Below are 17,902 nucleotides of genomic sequence, written 5' to 3'. Positions count from 1 at the left end.
GCTATGAGTCAGAACCAATTCGAGGGTACCTAACAACAACAAAAGAGGGGAGATACACTATACATGACTATTTGTTTGTTTTTTATACTGAGATAATTGTAGATTCACATGCAGTTGCAAGAAAATAATACAGAGAGATCCCTTGTACACTTTGCCCAGTTTCCCTTAATGCTATTGTTTTATATAATTATACTATGATATCATAACTAGGATATTGACATTGATACAATCAACAGATTCCCCCCAGTTATACTTGTGTGGGTATGTATTGTGTGTGTGTGTGTGTGTGTGTGTGTGTGTGTGGTAAGTTTTATACAATTTTATCACCTGTGTAGGCTGGTGTAGCCATCAGCAGAGTCAAGATACAGAACATTTCTAATTCCACAAGGATCGCCTCCTGTTGCTCTTTCATAACAACACTCAGCCACACAATCCACCCCATTACTAATCCCTAGCAACCACTAATCTGTCCTCAATTTCTAAAATTCTGTCATTTAATAATGTTAAATAAATGGAATCATATAGTATGTAACCTTTTGAGATTGGCTTTTTTTGCTTAATATAATTCCCTGGAGATTCATCCAAATTTTTGGGTGAATCAATAGTTTGTTCCTTTTTACTGTTGAGTAGTATTCCATGGTATACATGCACCACAGCTTGTTTGACCATTAAGCTTTTGAAGGACATCAGGGCTGATTCTAGTTTTTCACCATTACAAATAAAGTGGCTATGAACATTCATGTATAGGTTTTTGTGTGAACATAAGCTTTCATTTCTCTGGGATAACTGCCCAAGAGTACAATTGCTAGGTCACTTGGTTATGGTTTTGTTTCTAAAGAAACTGCCAAACTGCTTTCCTATTTGCTTATTTTTGTGAAAAGAAACACTGAAAGGATAACCCAGAAACTAATAAAAATGGTTATCTATTGGGAGCAGGGGGCACAGAGTAGAGTGGATAAGGATTTAAGTATTTGAGTATACATTTTTATATAGCTTTGATTTTTAAGTCATGTAAACGTTTTACATAATCAAAACAAAACTTTTTTTTTATTAAGAGCTATTAAAAATGAGCTAAATAAATGGAGAAATACACCATGTTCATGGACTGGAAACCAAAGGCTGTAAAAATGACATATTTTCTCTTAATGATTTATAGATTTACTACAACTTCAATCAAAAGCTAACAGGTGTTTTTTGTGTACCTTGACAAACTCATGTAAAATTTACATAAAAGTGCAAAAGACCAAGAATAACCAAGACACTCTTGAAGAACAATAACTTGAGAGAACTTGCTCTACCAGTACTAAATTACATAATGCCTAAAAATGCAGTAACTAAGACTGTGTGGAATTGGTACAGGTATACACAAATAGATTAAGGAAGGAAGACACAGACCCATGTAGATATGACACTTGATATAAAATAGAAGTGGCACTGCAGATCAGTGGCAAAAAGGGATGGGTTTTCAAAAAATGTTGCTGGGACAATGACATCCTAATAGAGAAAAAAGAAGGAAAGCAAACCCCTATCTCATACAATACACAAAAATTAGTACACGTGGAACAAAGATTAACATGTGAAAAACAAAACCATAAAACTTTAGAATATAAAAGAATATCTCCATGAGCTTAGGGAAGAAACAATTTTTCTTAAATAAGGCATGGAATATACCAATAATAAAAGAAAGGATAGATAAATTTGACTACAAATTTAAGAACTTCTGTATTTTGAAAGTCATCAAGAGAGAAAAATGACAAGCCACAGAGTAGGGGGAAGATAACTGCAACAAACATAGCATCAAAGCACTATCTTCCAGAGTATATGAAATACTCTTACTAATTAGAAATAAATGGCAGACAAGCCAATGGAAATATGTGAATAGACATTTCTCCCCAAAAAGTTATCAAAATGGTCTATAAATATAGAAACATGGTCAACTTTATGAGTAATCAGGGAAATTAAAACACAAACCACAGTGAAATAGCATTAAGCACCCAACAGATTTCCAAAAGTTTTTAAGAGTGAAAATAACATGTGCTATTGAGGATGTGATGGAGCTCTGGTGGCGCAGTGGTTAAAGCGCTCAGCTGTTAACTGAAAATTCGGTGGTTCAAACTCACCAGCTGCTCCACAGGAAAAAAGATGTGGCAGTCTGCTTCTGTAAACATTTATAGCCTTGGAAACCCTATGCGGCAGTTCTGCTGTGTCCTGCAGAGTCACTATACATCGCAATCAACTCGACAGCAGTGGGTATTGAGGATGTAGAGCAAAAGGAAATCTCTTGGATTCCTAGTAGGAGTGTAAATTTGTACAGTCACTTTGGAAAACAATTTGTTATTATTTAGTTAAGTTATGGAAAGGCATATCCAGTAACTCCAGACCTAAATACATTCCTCTCTTGTTCAGCTGCACCAGGAGCACTGTTCAGAATAGGTAAAAACTGGAAACAGTACAAATATCCAGCAACCACAGACGAACAATTATTTGCTGAAGATGACATTACTTTGTTGCAAAACTGAAGATCTCTAAGCTGTGATTCTTCTACCAGGGTTTGTCACAGACTCCATTCAGCATTCCAATCTACTACCCGCACACTGAGTGTCACTGGGTTAGCTAGAAATTAAAAGACAAGTGGCAGCACTCCTTGCACTGTCTCCTGGATCAGCTTGAGAGTCTTCTCTTTCTTTGAATCCCACACAAAGTTGGCAGTCTTACAGTACGTTCCCATCATCATTTTGTCGTTGTTAGGTGCTGTTGAGCCGATTTCAACTTATAATGACCCCATGTGACAGAGCAGAACTGCCCTATAGGGTTTTCTAGGTTGTGATCTTTACGGGAGTAGATTGCCAGGTCTTTCTCCCATGGAGCTGCTGGGTGGGTTTGAACTGCCAACCTTTTGGTTAGTAGCCAAGCACTTAACCAGGACTCCCTATGTAAGACTCCATAAAACAGCCATTATAGGATTTTTTTCAAGGATGCTGGGCTTGCTTTTCCAATATATTCCTCAATGCTTTGTTAAAAGAGTGAAGGAGTTATGCTAAATCCTTTCTAACATTCCTATTTCCCTAAGTCTTTGGATTTCTTCTTCTGCTTTTTACCAATACATTTCTAGCATCCAAATTTACTTAGTGTAAGTCACCATATAGTCCAGGTTTTTGTCAACCAACTTAGCAAGCTATTTGTACTACTCCCAACAGCTTGACCTAGCATATTAAATCCAGAATCTCTGAGAAGTATATCCATATCATTAAACTTGAACCTATATAAAGTTATGTTCCTTCATTCATGGTCTGCATCTATTTCCATAAATATTCTAGTTTCTCCCAGCATAAATTAGCAAAATATTTCAATTATTTGGTTGGATAACCAATCCGAGATTCCATCTTTAAGAGTTTGTTGCCCATACTTCACTTTCTGAATACTGAATTACCAGATACTGAACCAGTTCAGTGTAGGTCAAAGAAGCAAGCATTCTAGGTATTTTTAAGCAGGAAGAAAATTAAGTGCATCAGAAATACTGAAGGATCAGGTTCTACACTTGGTCTTCTGGAATGACGTTTTTTTATTAGCAATGATATAATCTTTGAAGTCATCATCAGAACTATGTTAAAAGCAAGAAGCCACCACTATTACTGTCATTACTGTTTATTATTCTCAGGAAGCTGGAGGAAAAGCAAAACAAAACTTTGTTCACACACACATCACAAAAAAAGGAAAGGAGGAGGAGTAACATTGTTATTCATACATGGCATGATTGTGTATGTATATAAAGTCTTAAAGAATCTGCCAAAAAACCTAATTGAACTAATAGAGAATTTAGCAGTATTTCAAGAGATAAGTTCCGTGTACCTAAATTGATCATATTTCTATAAACTAGCAACTAACAATTGGAAAATAATTTTAAATACCACTTATAAAAGCATTAAAAGAATAAATATCTAGAAGTAAATGTAACAAAAGATGTGCAAGATTCCTACACTTAAGGCACAAACACTACTGAGAAAAAATAAAGATCTAAATAAATGGAGAAATATACTATGTTCATGGATTGGAAGATTCAATACTGTTAGGAGGTCAATTCCCTAAACTGATATACAGATTCAATGGGATTCCAATCAAAAGTCCAAGAAAGGTTTCTGAACAAATTTACAAGTTGATTCTAAGATACATATGAAAACACAAAGAAATTACAATAGCCAAAACAATCTTAAAAAAAAAAAAGGAATTTGAAAGCCTTACACTATCAAATAATAAGAGCTATACTATAAAGCTTCATTAATGAAAACAGCATGGTTTTGGCATAAGGATTTTTAAAAAAAAGATCATGGAGTAGGAAAGAGAGTCCAAAAATTGTCCCAGACATATACAGTCATTTGATTTTTTACTACTGCAGTAGGAAAAAAATACAGTCTCTTTAACAAATGATGTAGGAACAACTGGATATCTGAGGAAGAAAAAATAGGCCTCAATCCCAATCTCATTCCATACATAAAACTTAATTTTAAGATGTGGTAGTTCTCTTCAGGTTGCCTCTTATTTTCACAGAGAAAAATCATTACCGGGAGTGTAAGAGAAAGGAGATATTGAAAGTTTGAGAAGGTATGACAGAGTTGTCTAGAAGAGGAAAATATAGTATAATTGTTGGTAGAATTAAAGACTCATTTGACGTTTATAGTTTATTAACTAAGGTTGGGGTTTGCTAAATGAATACGAAAGAAGACTTGCTAGCATCGTAACCATAGAAAATTTAATGTAACTTTTGGGCCGTAGTTTCCTCATCTGAAAATAGAGATAATAGTACTTCCTCAATTAGTTGTTGAATTAAATGAGTTAACATATGTAAAGTACTCAAAACAGTGACTGGCTCAATAAATGCTATCTAATTGATTGCTACTATATTATTTAGATAGGTAGTGTAGTGCTTAAGAGTATGAACTCTGGAGCCTGTCTAGAACAATCAAAATCTAATCCCAGATCCACTACTTACTAGCTATACGACCTTAGGAAGTCATTGAACCTTTGTGTCCTCAGTTTCCTCTTCTGTAAAATAGGTATGATAATCATAACATACTTTATACATTTCTTTCTGGGGATTAAATAGGTCAACATGTGTAAAATACTTAGAACAGTGCTTGGTAGTTGGTACTCAGTGTGAGCTATTATTGAAACTAGCATTGTTATCATCTTAAGAATGTCTAAATGCATCCTGCAAATATTTACAAAATATTTCCAGTTTCTCCATCATTCCTTAAGAATAGGCTGATGATTTGAACAGCGTTCATTAACTCCTGTAAACCATCATTATGCAAATTAGGTTCACTACACAATCTGTAACTAGTAACTGGTAATAAACAATCACTACACTATACTGCATCTCATTACACCACAGAAATCTGTTCTGAAGAGTTGTGTTAATCAAGTATAAAGTATCACTGAATTAAATTACAAATGTAAGTGAAAGTTAGTGTCACTTAAAACTAGTAATAAAATTTGAGTAGATAATCCAAAAAAATGTTGGTGGACAACTTTTTTTTTCTCATTAGGGCATACTGTTTGCTCAATCACAAAAGCAGAAATAAAAATTGAACTACTATTGACAATAGTATTGACAAGTTTTCTGGTAATACACGTAGCCCCTGACTTACGATGTATTCAAGTTATGACAAGCTGCACTTAAACGATTGGCCATTTATTTTTGTTTGTTTTTTTCTTTTTATCATTAGTTATATGCATGCAGGGGATATGGAAAAATTTGCTGAGTTATATGAACACACTCCAAGCATTTGATCAGGATAATATGATGGAAGAGCTCAGTGAAAAAAAAACCATCTATATGGCAAGAACACTGATTTTAGAACTTGATATTGTCGATGTGGAACAGTTTATAGATCATGAAGGGGAACTGACAGATCAGGACTTAATGGATTTTGAAAAGGAAAGAAATGCTGAAGAAGAAAGAAAGAATGAAGAAGAGAATTTGTCAGAAAAATTTACAGTGAAACACTGTAGCCTTCAATATGGATTACACTTCAACATGAAACAAAAATCCTCACAAGTAGACCAATAAGAAACATCATGATAAATGAAGGGTCTTCCTCTTCTTCACAGAAGGACTCTACCAAGCATGACGTCCTTCTCCAGGGACTCGTCCCTCCAACATGTCCAAAGTACGTGACTCGAAGTCTCACCATCATCACCTCCAAGGAGAACTCTGGCTGTACTTCTTCCAAGACCGACTTGTACGTTCTTCTGGCAATCCATAGTATATTCAATATTCTTCGCCAGGACCATAACTAGAAGGCATCAATTCTTCTTCATTCCTCCTTATTCATACAGACAACTCTCACTAATTTTCTGACTAGAAACACCATCCCCATTCCCAGGGATAATCCAGATGATCCAGAACCTTTCACAAGTGGAGTTATTATCGCAATTGACAAAGTGCCAATGTTGTCCAACTCTTCTTTATCGTCAGAGTAAATTTTTATGATGTGTATTTCACATGCATATGAGATGACTGAAAATATCGTGGCTTGGGTCAGGCGCACCTTAGTCCTCAAAGTGACACCTTTGTTTTTGAACACTTTAATGAGGTCTTTTGCAGCAGATTTGTCCAATGCAATACATCATTTAATTTTTTGACTGCTGCTTCCATGGGCATTGATTGTGGATCCAAGTAAAATGAATCCTTGACAATGTCAATCTTTTCTCCATTTATCATGATGTTGCTTATTGGTCCAGTTGTGAGGATTTTTGTTTTCTTTATGTTGAGGTGTAATCCATATTGAAGGCTGTGGTCTTTGATCTTCATCAGTAAGTGCTTCAAGTCCTCTTCGCTTTTACCAAGCAAGGTTGTGTCATCTGCATATCGCAGGTTGTTAATGAGTCTTCCTCCAATCCTGATGCCACATTCTTCTTCATATAGTCCAGCTTCTCAGATTATTTGCTCAGCATACAGACTGAATAAGTATGGTGAAAGGATACAACCTTGATGCACACCTTTCTTGATTTTAAACTATGCAGTATCCCCTTGCTCTGTTCAGATGACTGCCTCTGGGTCTATGTACAGGTTCCACGTGAACAGAATTAAATGTTCTGGAATTCCCATTCTTTGCAATGTTATCCATAATTTGTTATGATCCACACAGTTGAATGACTTCACATAGTCAATATAACACAGATGAACATCTTTCTGGTATTCTCTGCTTTCAGCCAAGGTCCATCTGACAACAGCAATGATACCCCTTGTTTCATGTCCTCTTCTGAATCCAGCTTGAATTTCTGGCTGTTCCCTGTTGATGTACTGCTGTAACTGCTTTTGAATGATCTTTAGCAAAATTTTACTTGCATATGATATTAATGACATTGTTTGATAATTTCCATAATTATCTGTAAGTTTATATGTAATGTTTTCAACCACCAAAGACAAATAAAGATCAGGTTTATAAAGATATTGATAATAAAAGGTAATAATAATGACAACTAAAAAAAACAAATGAGGTATTCGACTTACGTTAGAACCAACTTATGACAGAGTCGTCAGAACGGAACCCCATTGTAGGTTGTGGACTACTTGTTCGGCAGTAATCTTAGATATTTTAATCTATAGTTTCATTTTAATTTCATATTAAAGCAAAAGTTTTAAAATCATACCTCACTGTCCTCTCTTCTACTGATATTAGCTGTATCATCTTCATTTTTCCCAGGATACTGACTTAAAGGGAATGACAGATTTGAAAGTCATATTAAAACATTATTCCATGAATACTCATTTTTCTTATTTTATAAATTTTATTTGGTATTCTTTAAATAAAAATATTAAAAAACACTTGAAACAAAAATATCTTTCAAACTCACTAATGATCAATATAAACTACATTTATTATATATGACAATATTTCATTATATTATAGCTAAATTCAAATCACAGTGTATTGTCTACACTAAGGTGAAATAACTATAAATTTTATAAACAATTTTTATAGATTTTCTGTTAATGATTATTTCTAAAATCCCTCGTCTCAATTTCAAAAGAATCTATGCAAAATTGTTAAGTATATAACTTTGAATTAAATTATATGAATGTGAAACTCAAATACACAGATTAGTTCTAACCGTAACTAAGAATCCCAAAACCAAACCAAGCCCATTGCTACTGAGTCGATTCCAACTCACAGTGACACTGTAGGACAGAGTAGAACTGCCCCATAGTTTTCCAAGGAGCAGCTGGTGGATTCGAACTGCCAATCTTTTGGTTAGTAGCTGAGCTCTTAACCACTGTGTCACCAGGGCTCCAAGAATCCAAGAGAGGCAGAAAGATTAGATCTAACAAAGGCAGAAAATTTTCTGTCATCAGGCTGCCCCTGATAACAAAAAGATTACAACCGAAACAAATTTAAATAATAAATCATCCCTCATTATATTGAAAGAATGTTAGTAACAGTAATAATTGAAATCAAGGTATTTGTAATAAAAATATCAGAAATTTAACTCATATTTTTGCTCTAATTAGAAGTTCTTATATCAGTTTTCTGGATATCTCATTTTTTCTCTTAGAGTTTAAATTATGACATGTATAATCAACATCTATGCTAATTACCTTTTTTTGCTGTTAAAATAATCAGTATTTGAGTCTTCCAATGATCCTGGCAATTTGGAATTTCTAATTTGATTTTTTCCAGTCTGGCTTTCTTTTGGAGTGGTTTTCCCCCTGGCTGGTGTTGATGTTCATCCATGGCAAATAAAGTTCAGAATATTAAGAAAATACTAATGTAAAATTTTGTTTTCATATTTATATACTATAATTTTGTCCCATGTTTCAGAACCTCCATGAACTTAACTGCATGTGGTACGTTGTTGTTGTTAGGTGCCGTTGAGTTGGTTCTGACTCATAGCAACCCTATATACAACAGAATGTAACACTGCTCAGTCCTGTGCCATCCTCACAATCGTTGCTATGTTTGAGCCCAATACATGGTATAAGGCAATAATTTCCACAGTGAGTTCTATGAAACATTAGTGTATGTGAAAAGAGAATATTTTTGTCAATTCAGTTTACAAAATCTTAGATTAAGCTACACTAAAAGGAACATGATCCCCTACACATGCATACAAACACATCTATTATAGGATTTCTCTCTCTTTATGTACCCTGTAAATGTGCAAAAGAGGATAAATTTTATTTTACCCTAATTTAATTGTCATTTTGCCAAAAGCATTTTTGGAAATAATGTTCTGAGAAACTCTCCCTAGAAAAGGCTGGTGTAAATTACAGGGCATATAATATAATTTGTTATTTCACATACATTTCCATTTATAAAATAGTCCTTCCTTTTAACAGAATTTTTCTAAATAGGAAAAATATATAATCTATCTTTAAAACATTAGCACAAATAGTCTATGATTAATCAAAAAAAAAAAAAAAAAGGATCCACGAACCTGTTAGTGTTAATGCAGTTAATGCAGAATATTTCTCCTTGAAGAGATCAATTTTGTTTTAATTAAAAAAAAAAAAATAAGAGTTGAGTTAACATTTGTATTTTCAAGGGTGGCCATGATATTTTGCTATTAGGGTTCAAATAAAAACCTGAAGCTCATTTTTGCTTAATTTTATTTTGATTTATTCCCAGCTGGCACTGAAAAAGTCATTTAAGAATAACAAACAGGAATTTTTCTAAAAAAATAGATTCAATCAAAGTGAAGGAAAGATGACTATACCAGCTGTTTAAAAGCTGATAGTGAAATATCACTATCTCCAGCCACCTAAAAAAAGAAACAACAATGCTAAGCTCACTAGACTCTGAGTTATTTTTTGATAGGGATATAGGATATGGATCTATCATTCCTAAAAACAGCTTAGAGCATGATGCACTGCATCATTTAATATCTATGAATTTTAGAAACACCTATGAATTTAATAAAAAGCACGTATTTGCTTCCGAAAAAAATCATAATACAATGTTTTGAGAGCTATAGTAGATATATTCATAGATTTACAGAAAAGGAATGCTAACTGTGAAACTGAGTTTTGAACTGTGAGATGTTTGCCTGGCAAAAAGAATAAGGAGAATTTAAATAAAAATGACATGTGCAAGGACAGAGTAATAATGTGTGTAACGTTTTTGGCAAAAATTAAAAAAGGACAGTATGACTCTAGTACAGTGTTGTAAAGCATGGGTTTTAACCAAACATATGAGTTCAAGCCCTGGTATTACCACAGTAGTTGTGACCTTAGGTAAATCATTTCTCTAATCTCCAATTTCCTTATCTCTAAAATGGCATAGTGCATGTAAAGCACCTAGCAGTGTCCAATTCTTAGTAGTCTCTTGACTTCAAGCTCTGATTTCTATCCCACTGTCATTTTCTTAGTTCAGCTCCTTATTACCTCAGACTATTCTCCATACTGTCACCTAAGCTGTTTTTCTAGAAACCAAATCCAATCATGCTACTTCTGTTAAAAACTTCAGACAGCTTCCCACTACCCACTAAATTCCTTAGCTTTGCAAATAAAGCTCTTGCAGTTCAGATCTGGAATCTTCAGGCATCCTGAGGTTTAAACAGGAGTCTGGAATTTGTACTCACTAGCAAGCTCTTGTCCATGTGCCTGTATCAGGTGCTCACAAGACAGACTGGAGGCAGGGCAGGAGACCTGAGAGACCTCTCCACCAGTGGCACATAGGTATGGAAACCCTATCTACCTCTCAGCACCCTCTCTCATACAAAGCAAAAGCCTTAGGCCAACAGGGAAGGGGCAGGAAACCTTTCCGCCACAGGACACAGGCAAAGATCCACTGGTTCTGGAGGAGGGACAGGAGCAAAAGCCATCTGCCCTAGAGGGAACAGGTAACTTCCCTCCCACTATATAGGCCTTGTGCTGAGTAACAAGCAACAGTCCTACCACTCTGGCAGGGATAGAAAACCCCTCCTACCCACCAGTCCTGGCAAAGGCTTCAGGAGAAGAAGCAAAAGCTGTCTGCTCCTAGGAGAAGGGCAGGAAATCCTCTTGGGTCCAGGATCCAGGATTCAAAACATAGGCCTACTACAACTGGGTAAGGAGAAAGAAACTCTCTCCTACCCAAGATACAAGGCAACATTTGGCTGTTCCACAGGAAGTAGTAGAAATGTTATCAAATGTTATCAAACACCTACCCTCAGGGCCCATGAACACAGGGTCTGCCTAAACATGAGGCTGGACCAAAGGAATCAAGAACTACCCCTGCATTTACCATGAACCTCAATCCAAGTGATAAGCAACAATCGTTCCCTGCTCAGGGAGGGACAAGAGTATGCAGAGAGATCCTCCTCTTTGGAGTAGGCATGCAGGGGATGCTGAAAACTGAGGGTAAAGTTGGAAAAGTGAGAAAAGCCCTCTGAAAACTCAGGCCCCAGGCTAAACACAAGGTAGAAGTAACCCACTACTGTAGCAATTTGAAGTCTGTGGTGCAGTGAAGATAAATAGAGCAACAACAAAAACCCAAACCAAGCTCAACTACTAACTACATTGATTCAGTCTCCCATTTTTCTTTTCTAAAAGTTCTTTTTGATAGAGCAAACTTTTTCTTAAAGGGCCAGATAGTAAATATTTTAGGCTTGAGAATCATAGTCTCTGTTAAAACTACTCAACTCTGCCATTGTAGTGCAAAAGCAGTCATCTACAATATGTAAATAAATGGGCATGCTGTGTTCCAATTAAACTTTATTTAGAAAAAACAGGCCACAGGCCATGGATCAAAATAAGATAAAAATAATGAGAGTCCCGGGCGGGGGGTGGGGGTGGGGAGAGTCAACATGGCACTATATAGACAGAAGCACCATGCCATCCCTCCACAGCAAAAACTCGAAAAACTAAAACAGAGACAAACGTCAATCCTGGAACCCTAAGCATCAAATGAAGGGATAAAGAACTCAATTAAACACTGAATGGGATAAGAAACTGACAGAAAACAGAGAGCGAGGGGAGCTATGGAGTGGAGATCCCCTATTAGCTAACGTGGCATGGATTCGCCATCTTGGACCCCTCAGCCCCCAGACAGGGAGTATGGGAAGGCAGCTTCACAGAGCTCTCAGCAGGAGACAGAGCACACGGTAACTAGCAATACACACTTTCCCACCGCCTATCCTTCTTCCTCCTGCTGGCCTCCGCCACTTTCTGGCAGGCTGAGGTTACTTGGTTGGGGAGATGCCGGCTCCTTGCCACTTGGATTCACCCCGCCCACATCGGCCGGCTCCTTTGGTGACATTTTATTTGTTGCTGTTGTTGCTTTTTTTAAGCTTCTTTCGGTTTCTTCTCTCTCATCTCCTTCCTTTCCTCTCTCTCAGACACCAGATCCGTGTGCCATCTCTGCTACTTCTTGACAGGCTGTGCAGTGCTGCTGGGCTGGGGAGCTACTTCCCCGATTCGCGCCACCATGCCGGTGGGCTCCCTGGGGGCATTTTTTTTTTTTTGCTTTTCTTCATTTCTCAGTTTCTTCCCTCCCTCTATCTTCTTTCTTTTCCTTTCTCCCAAATACCTGGCACTGTGTGCCATCTCCACTCCTAGATGGGCTGTGCAACGCCACTTGGCTGGGGAGCCACTTTCCTGGTCTGTGCCACCAAATCAGTGGGCTCCCTTGGGGCTTTTTTTTCTTTTCTTTTCTCGGTTTCTTATCTCTCTCTACCATCCTTCCTTTTCTCCTGAACACCTGATGCTGTGTGCCATCTCTGCTCCGTCTAGATGGGCTGTACAGCCCGTTCCTCAGTCCACACTGCCAAGCCAGAGGGCTCTCTCGGATCATTTTTCTTTTTTCTTAGTTTCTTGTCTCTACCTCCCTTCCTTTCCTTTCTCCTGGACACCTGGCACTACGTGCCATCTCTGCTCCTTCTTGATGGGCTGTGCTGTGCCACTCAGCTAGGGAGCCCCTTCCCTGGTCTGTACCACCATGCTGGTGGGATCCCTGGGGGCATTTTTTTCTCTCTTCTTTTCTCTACCTTCCTTCCTTACCCGTCTCCTGAACACCTGGTGCTGTGTGCCATCTCTACTCCTTCTTGACGGGCTGTGCAGTGCCACTTGGCTGGGGACCCGCTTCCAGTGGGCTCTCTTGGGGCATTTTTTTCACTCTTTTTATCTTGGTTTCTTATCTCTTTCTGCCTTCTTTCCTCTCCTTCCTCCCAACCACCTCATATCCTTTTTTTGGTTTCTTGTCTCTCTCTATCTTCTTTCCTTTCTCCCGACCACCTGGCCACGTGTGCTTTTCACTCTCTCTTTTTTTAAACTCTAGTTTCTTATCTCTCTCTCTCCCTTCCTTTCCTTTCTCATTCCAACCTAGCTGCATGTGCCATATCTGTCCCTTCTTGACAGGCTGTACCACACTGCCTGGCTAGAAAAAGCCACTAACACACAGCTTCCACAGGTCTGCACCACGACAATGTTAAGCTCCCTCAGCACTTTCTTTTTGCTTTTGTTTCCCTCTCTGCTTTCTCTTCTTTCCCATACCCTCTTAGCTCCACATATCACATCCTCCCCCCTCCCTCCTGCCTGTCTACACTGGGCACTAAGCATCACACCCCTAAGCAGCACATGCATGGTCTACTGAAACCTGCCCAGCAGCATTGCCCACTTGCCCTGCCCCATCAGCCACAAATGACCCATCCCAGCCCCACTCCATCTGCTGGACCTGCGCTGCTGCACCATACCTGAGTAACTGGCCCTGCCCGCTGGACAAGGTGGTGAGAAGTATCATGACCATAGACTAGCAAACAGCAAAGAAAGCCCAGCCCACCTGTTCAGACATAACTAAATAAAACAAAAAAGCAGGATGAAACAAACAAACCTACAATCAATAAATGAACAAAATAATTACTGAATGTCCCAAAGACAGCAGGCAATATCAAAACATATTAAAAAACAGGACAGGATGGTTCCAGTAGGCATCCATAATAAAACAATGGATGACCTTCCAGGAGAAAAAAAGGCATTGGAACTACCTGATAGGGAATTCAAATCTCTAATATTCAGGGCTATCCAAGAGATGAAGGAAAAAGCAGACAAACATGAGGAAAAAATAGACAAAATCAAGGAAAATACAGACAAAATCAGGGAAAAGACAGACAAACAATGGAAGAATTCAGGAAAATAATACAGCAACAAAATGTCAATGTAAACTCAGAACTAGAACTCATACAAAAAACAGCAATTAGAAATCCAAAACATAAACAACAAGTTTCAGAAATGGACACTGTCACAGAAGGTTTGAGGAGCAAGTTTGAAACAATGGATGACAGGATCTCACTGAAGACAAATCCCTGGCTACCACTTTGAGGAAAAATCAGAGAAAAGAACAAAGGAAAATGAAGAAACCCTGAGAACAATGTGGAATACAATCAAAAGCAAAACTCTGCGAATGATCAGAGTTCCAGAACAGGGGGAGAAAATGGAAAACACAGAGGATCATTGAAGAATTACTGACAGAAAACTTCCCTAATATGATGAAAGATGAAAACCTGACTATCCAAGAAGTTCAACGAAACACATATAGGATAGACCCAAAGAGAAAATCACCAAAGCATATCATAATCACACTCACTAAAACCGAAGACAAAGAAATAATCATGAGAGCAGCTCAAGAAAAAAGAAAAGTCACATACAGAGTGGAAACAATAAGATTGAGCACTGATGACTGCAAGAAACCATGCAGGCAAGAAGGCCATGTGACAACATATATAAACCCCTAAAAAGAAAAAAACTGCCAACCAAGAATGATATATCCTGCAAAATTCTTCCTCAAATATGATGGTGAAATTAGGATATTTCTAGATAAACAGAAATTGAGAGAATCTGTAAAAACAAAAGCAAAATTACAAGAATTATTAAAGGGAGTTCTTTGGTTAGAGAACAAACAACATCAGACAACAGCTTGAATCTAGGACGCAAGACTGCATCAGACAGATACCAACCTAGCTAATGAACTCTCAAGGATAAAACAAAACTAAAAGATTTACAAAGGAACTAGAGAGGATAATCTGTAAATGACAACAACATCAGAAGAATAAGAGAGGGCATAACAGTGTAGGTATAGAACTTTCAAATTGAGAGGAAGTCAAGGAGAAAACAAGTTAACAAAAGACTTGTTCCAACTTAGGAAGATAAGGGTAACTTTCAAGGCAACCACAAAGAAAGTTAACAAATCTACTCATTAAAATAAAGAAGAAAAACATAAAGTCTCAGTAAACACAAAATCTACAAAAACAAAAGGAATGAAAAAAATCCACAAAAAAAGGGAATTTAGCACAGAAGAGTAAGAAGAACAAAGAAAACATCAGCACCACAAAAAAAAAAAGCACTACAAAATGGCGCCAATAAACTCACAGCTATCAATAATCACACTGAGCGTAAATGGCTTAAATGCACCCATAAAGAGACAGAGTGACAGAAAGGATGAAAAAACAGGACCCATCAATATGCTCTCTACAAGAGACACACCTTAGAAACAAAGACATAAAGTTATTAAAAATCAAAGGATGGAAAAAAATATATCAAGTAAACAGCTACCAAAATAGAGCAGGTATGGCATCATGATAAATGGAGAAAAGATTGAAGCTGTCGAGGATTTCATTTTACTTGGATCCACAATCAAACCCATGGAAGCAGCAGTCAGGAAATCAAAAGACACATTGCATTGGGCAAATCTGCTGCAAAAGACCTCTTTAAAGCGTCAAAAAGCAAAGATGTCACCTTGAAGACTAAGGTGAGCCTGACCCAAGCCATGGTATTTTCAATCACATCATATGCAAATGAAAGCTGGACAATGAATAAGGAAGAACAAAGGATTCACGCCTTTGAATTGTGCTGTTGGCGAAGAATATTGACTATACCATGGACTGCCAAAAGAACAAACAAATCTGTTTTGGAAGTAGTACAACCAGAATGCTCCTTAGAAAGAAGGATGGAAAGACTATGTGTTACATACTTCGGACATGTTGTCAGGAGGTATCAGTCCCTGGAGAAGGACATCATGCTTGGTAAAGTATAGGGTAAGTGAAAAAGAGGAAGAACCTCAACGAGATGGACTGATACGGTGGCTGCAACAATGGTCTCAAGTATAACAATGATTGTGAGCATGTCGCAGGACTGGGCTGTGTTTCGTTCTGTGGTGCAGAGGATCACTATGAGTTGGAACTGACTTGACAGCACCTAACAACACAACATGGCAATACTAATCTCAAATAAAATAGACTTTAAAACAAAATCCACCATAAAAGACAAAGACGGGCATTATATAATGATTAAAGACACAATCCATCATGAAGACATAACCATAATAAATATCTACGCACCCAACGACAGGGCTCCAAAATATATAAAACAAACTCTAGCATACTGAAAAGAGAAACCAACAGTTCCATAATAATAGTAGGAGACTTCAACACACCACTCTCGGTAAAGGACAGAACATCTAGAAAGAAACTCAGCAAAGATACAGAAGACCTAAAGGGCACAATCAACTTGACCTCATAGACATATACAGGACACTTCACCCAACAGTTGCAAAGTACACATTCTTTTCCAATGCACTCGGAATTTTCTCCAGAATAGACCACATCTGAAGCCACAAAGCAACCATCAACAAAATCCAAAACACTAAGAGAATACAAAGTATCTTCTCTGATCACAATGCCATCAGGGTAGAAATTAACAACAGGAAGAGCAAAGAAAACAAAAATCAAAAAATGGAAACTGAATAACACTCTGCTTAAAAACCACTGAGTAATAGAAGAAATCAGATAGAATCAAAAAATTCCTAGAATGAAAACATATCATACCAAAACCTTTGGGACACAGCAAAGGCAGTGCTCAGAGGTCAATTTATAGCAATAGATGCACACATCAAAAAAGAATAAAGGGGCAAAATTAAAACATTAGCTACACAACTCAAACAAATAGAAACAGAACAGTAAAAGAAGCCCACAGCCACCAGAAGAAAGGAAATAATAAAGATCAGAACAGAAATAAATGAAATAGAGAACATAAAAATAATAGAAAGAATCAACAAAAAAAAGTTGGTTCCTTGAAAGGATCAACCAAATTCACAAACCACTGGCCAAACTGACAAAAGAGAAGCGGAGAGGACACAAATAAGAAATGAAATGGGGGACATTACAATAGACCCAACTGAAATAAAAAGGATCACAACAGAGTACTATGAAAAACAATACTCCAACAAATTTGAAAACCTAGAGGAACTGGACAAATTTCTAGAAACACACTACCTGCTCAAACTGACACAAACTGAAGTTGGAAATCTGAACAGACCCATAAAAAGAGAAGAGATTGAAAAGGTAATAAAAAAAAACTCCCAACAACAAGAAAAAGCCCTAGCCCAGATGGCTTCACTGGAGAATTCTACTAAACATTCAGAGAAGAGCTTATACCAATACTACCTAAACTATTTCAGAACATAGAAAAGGAAGGGATACTTCCAAATTCATTCTATGAAGCCAGCATAACCTTGATACCAAAACCAGGCAAAGACACCACAAAAAAGAAAATTACACACCAAGATCTCTCACGAATATGGATGCAAAAATTCTCAACAAAATTCTAGCCAATAGAGTTCAGCGTCGTATCAAAAAAATAATACACCACAACCATGTGGGATTCATACCAGGTATGTAGGAATGGTTCAACATTAAAAAAATCAATCAGTGTAATCCACCACATAAGTAAAATAAAAGAAAAAAAATCACATGATCATTTCAATCGATGCAGAAAAGGCATTCGACCAAGTCCAACGCCCATTCCTGATTAAAAAAACTCTCAATAAAAGAGGAATACAATGGAAATTCCTCAAAATAATAAAGGGCACCTCTACAAACCCAACAGCCAACATCATTCTTAATTTAGAGAAGCTAAAAACATTCCCCTTGA

General features: G+C 37.2%; 1 protein-coding gene across 2 annotated transcripts in view; it reads right to left on the bottom strand.

Moving 5' to 3' along the window:
- The window catches only part of SPATA1 (spermatogenesis associated 1), a 120,845-nt gene that overhangs the window by 62,910 nt on the left and 40,033 nt on the right, over window positions 1–17,902 (bottom strand). For both annotated transcript variants that reach the window (XM_004369142.2, XM_023731507.1), the window contains exons 7-8: window positions 8,600–8,714; window positions 7,654–7,714 (exon numbers count right to left, since the gene is read on the bottom strand). In XM_004369142.2, the coding sequence (XP_004369199.2) occupies window positions 7,654–7,714; window positions 8,600–8,714 (176 nt within the window). The remainder of the gene's footprint in view (window positions 1–7,653; window positions 7,715–8,599; window positions 8,715–17,902) is intronic.

This window comes from Trichechus manatus, unplaced genomic scaffold (assembly GCF_000243295.1).
Source record: "Trichechus manatus latirostris isolate Lorelei unplaced genomic scaffold, TriManLat1.0 scaffold00003, whole genome shotgun sequence".
Classification (NCBI taxonomy): domain Eukaryota; kingdom Metazoa; phylum Chordata; class Mammalia; order Sirenia; family Trichechidae; genus Trichechus; species Trichechus manatus.
The sequence above is the reverse complement of the archived record's forward strand: the minus strand, read 5'-3'. Positions and strand labels throughout refer to the sequence as shown.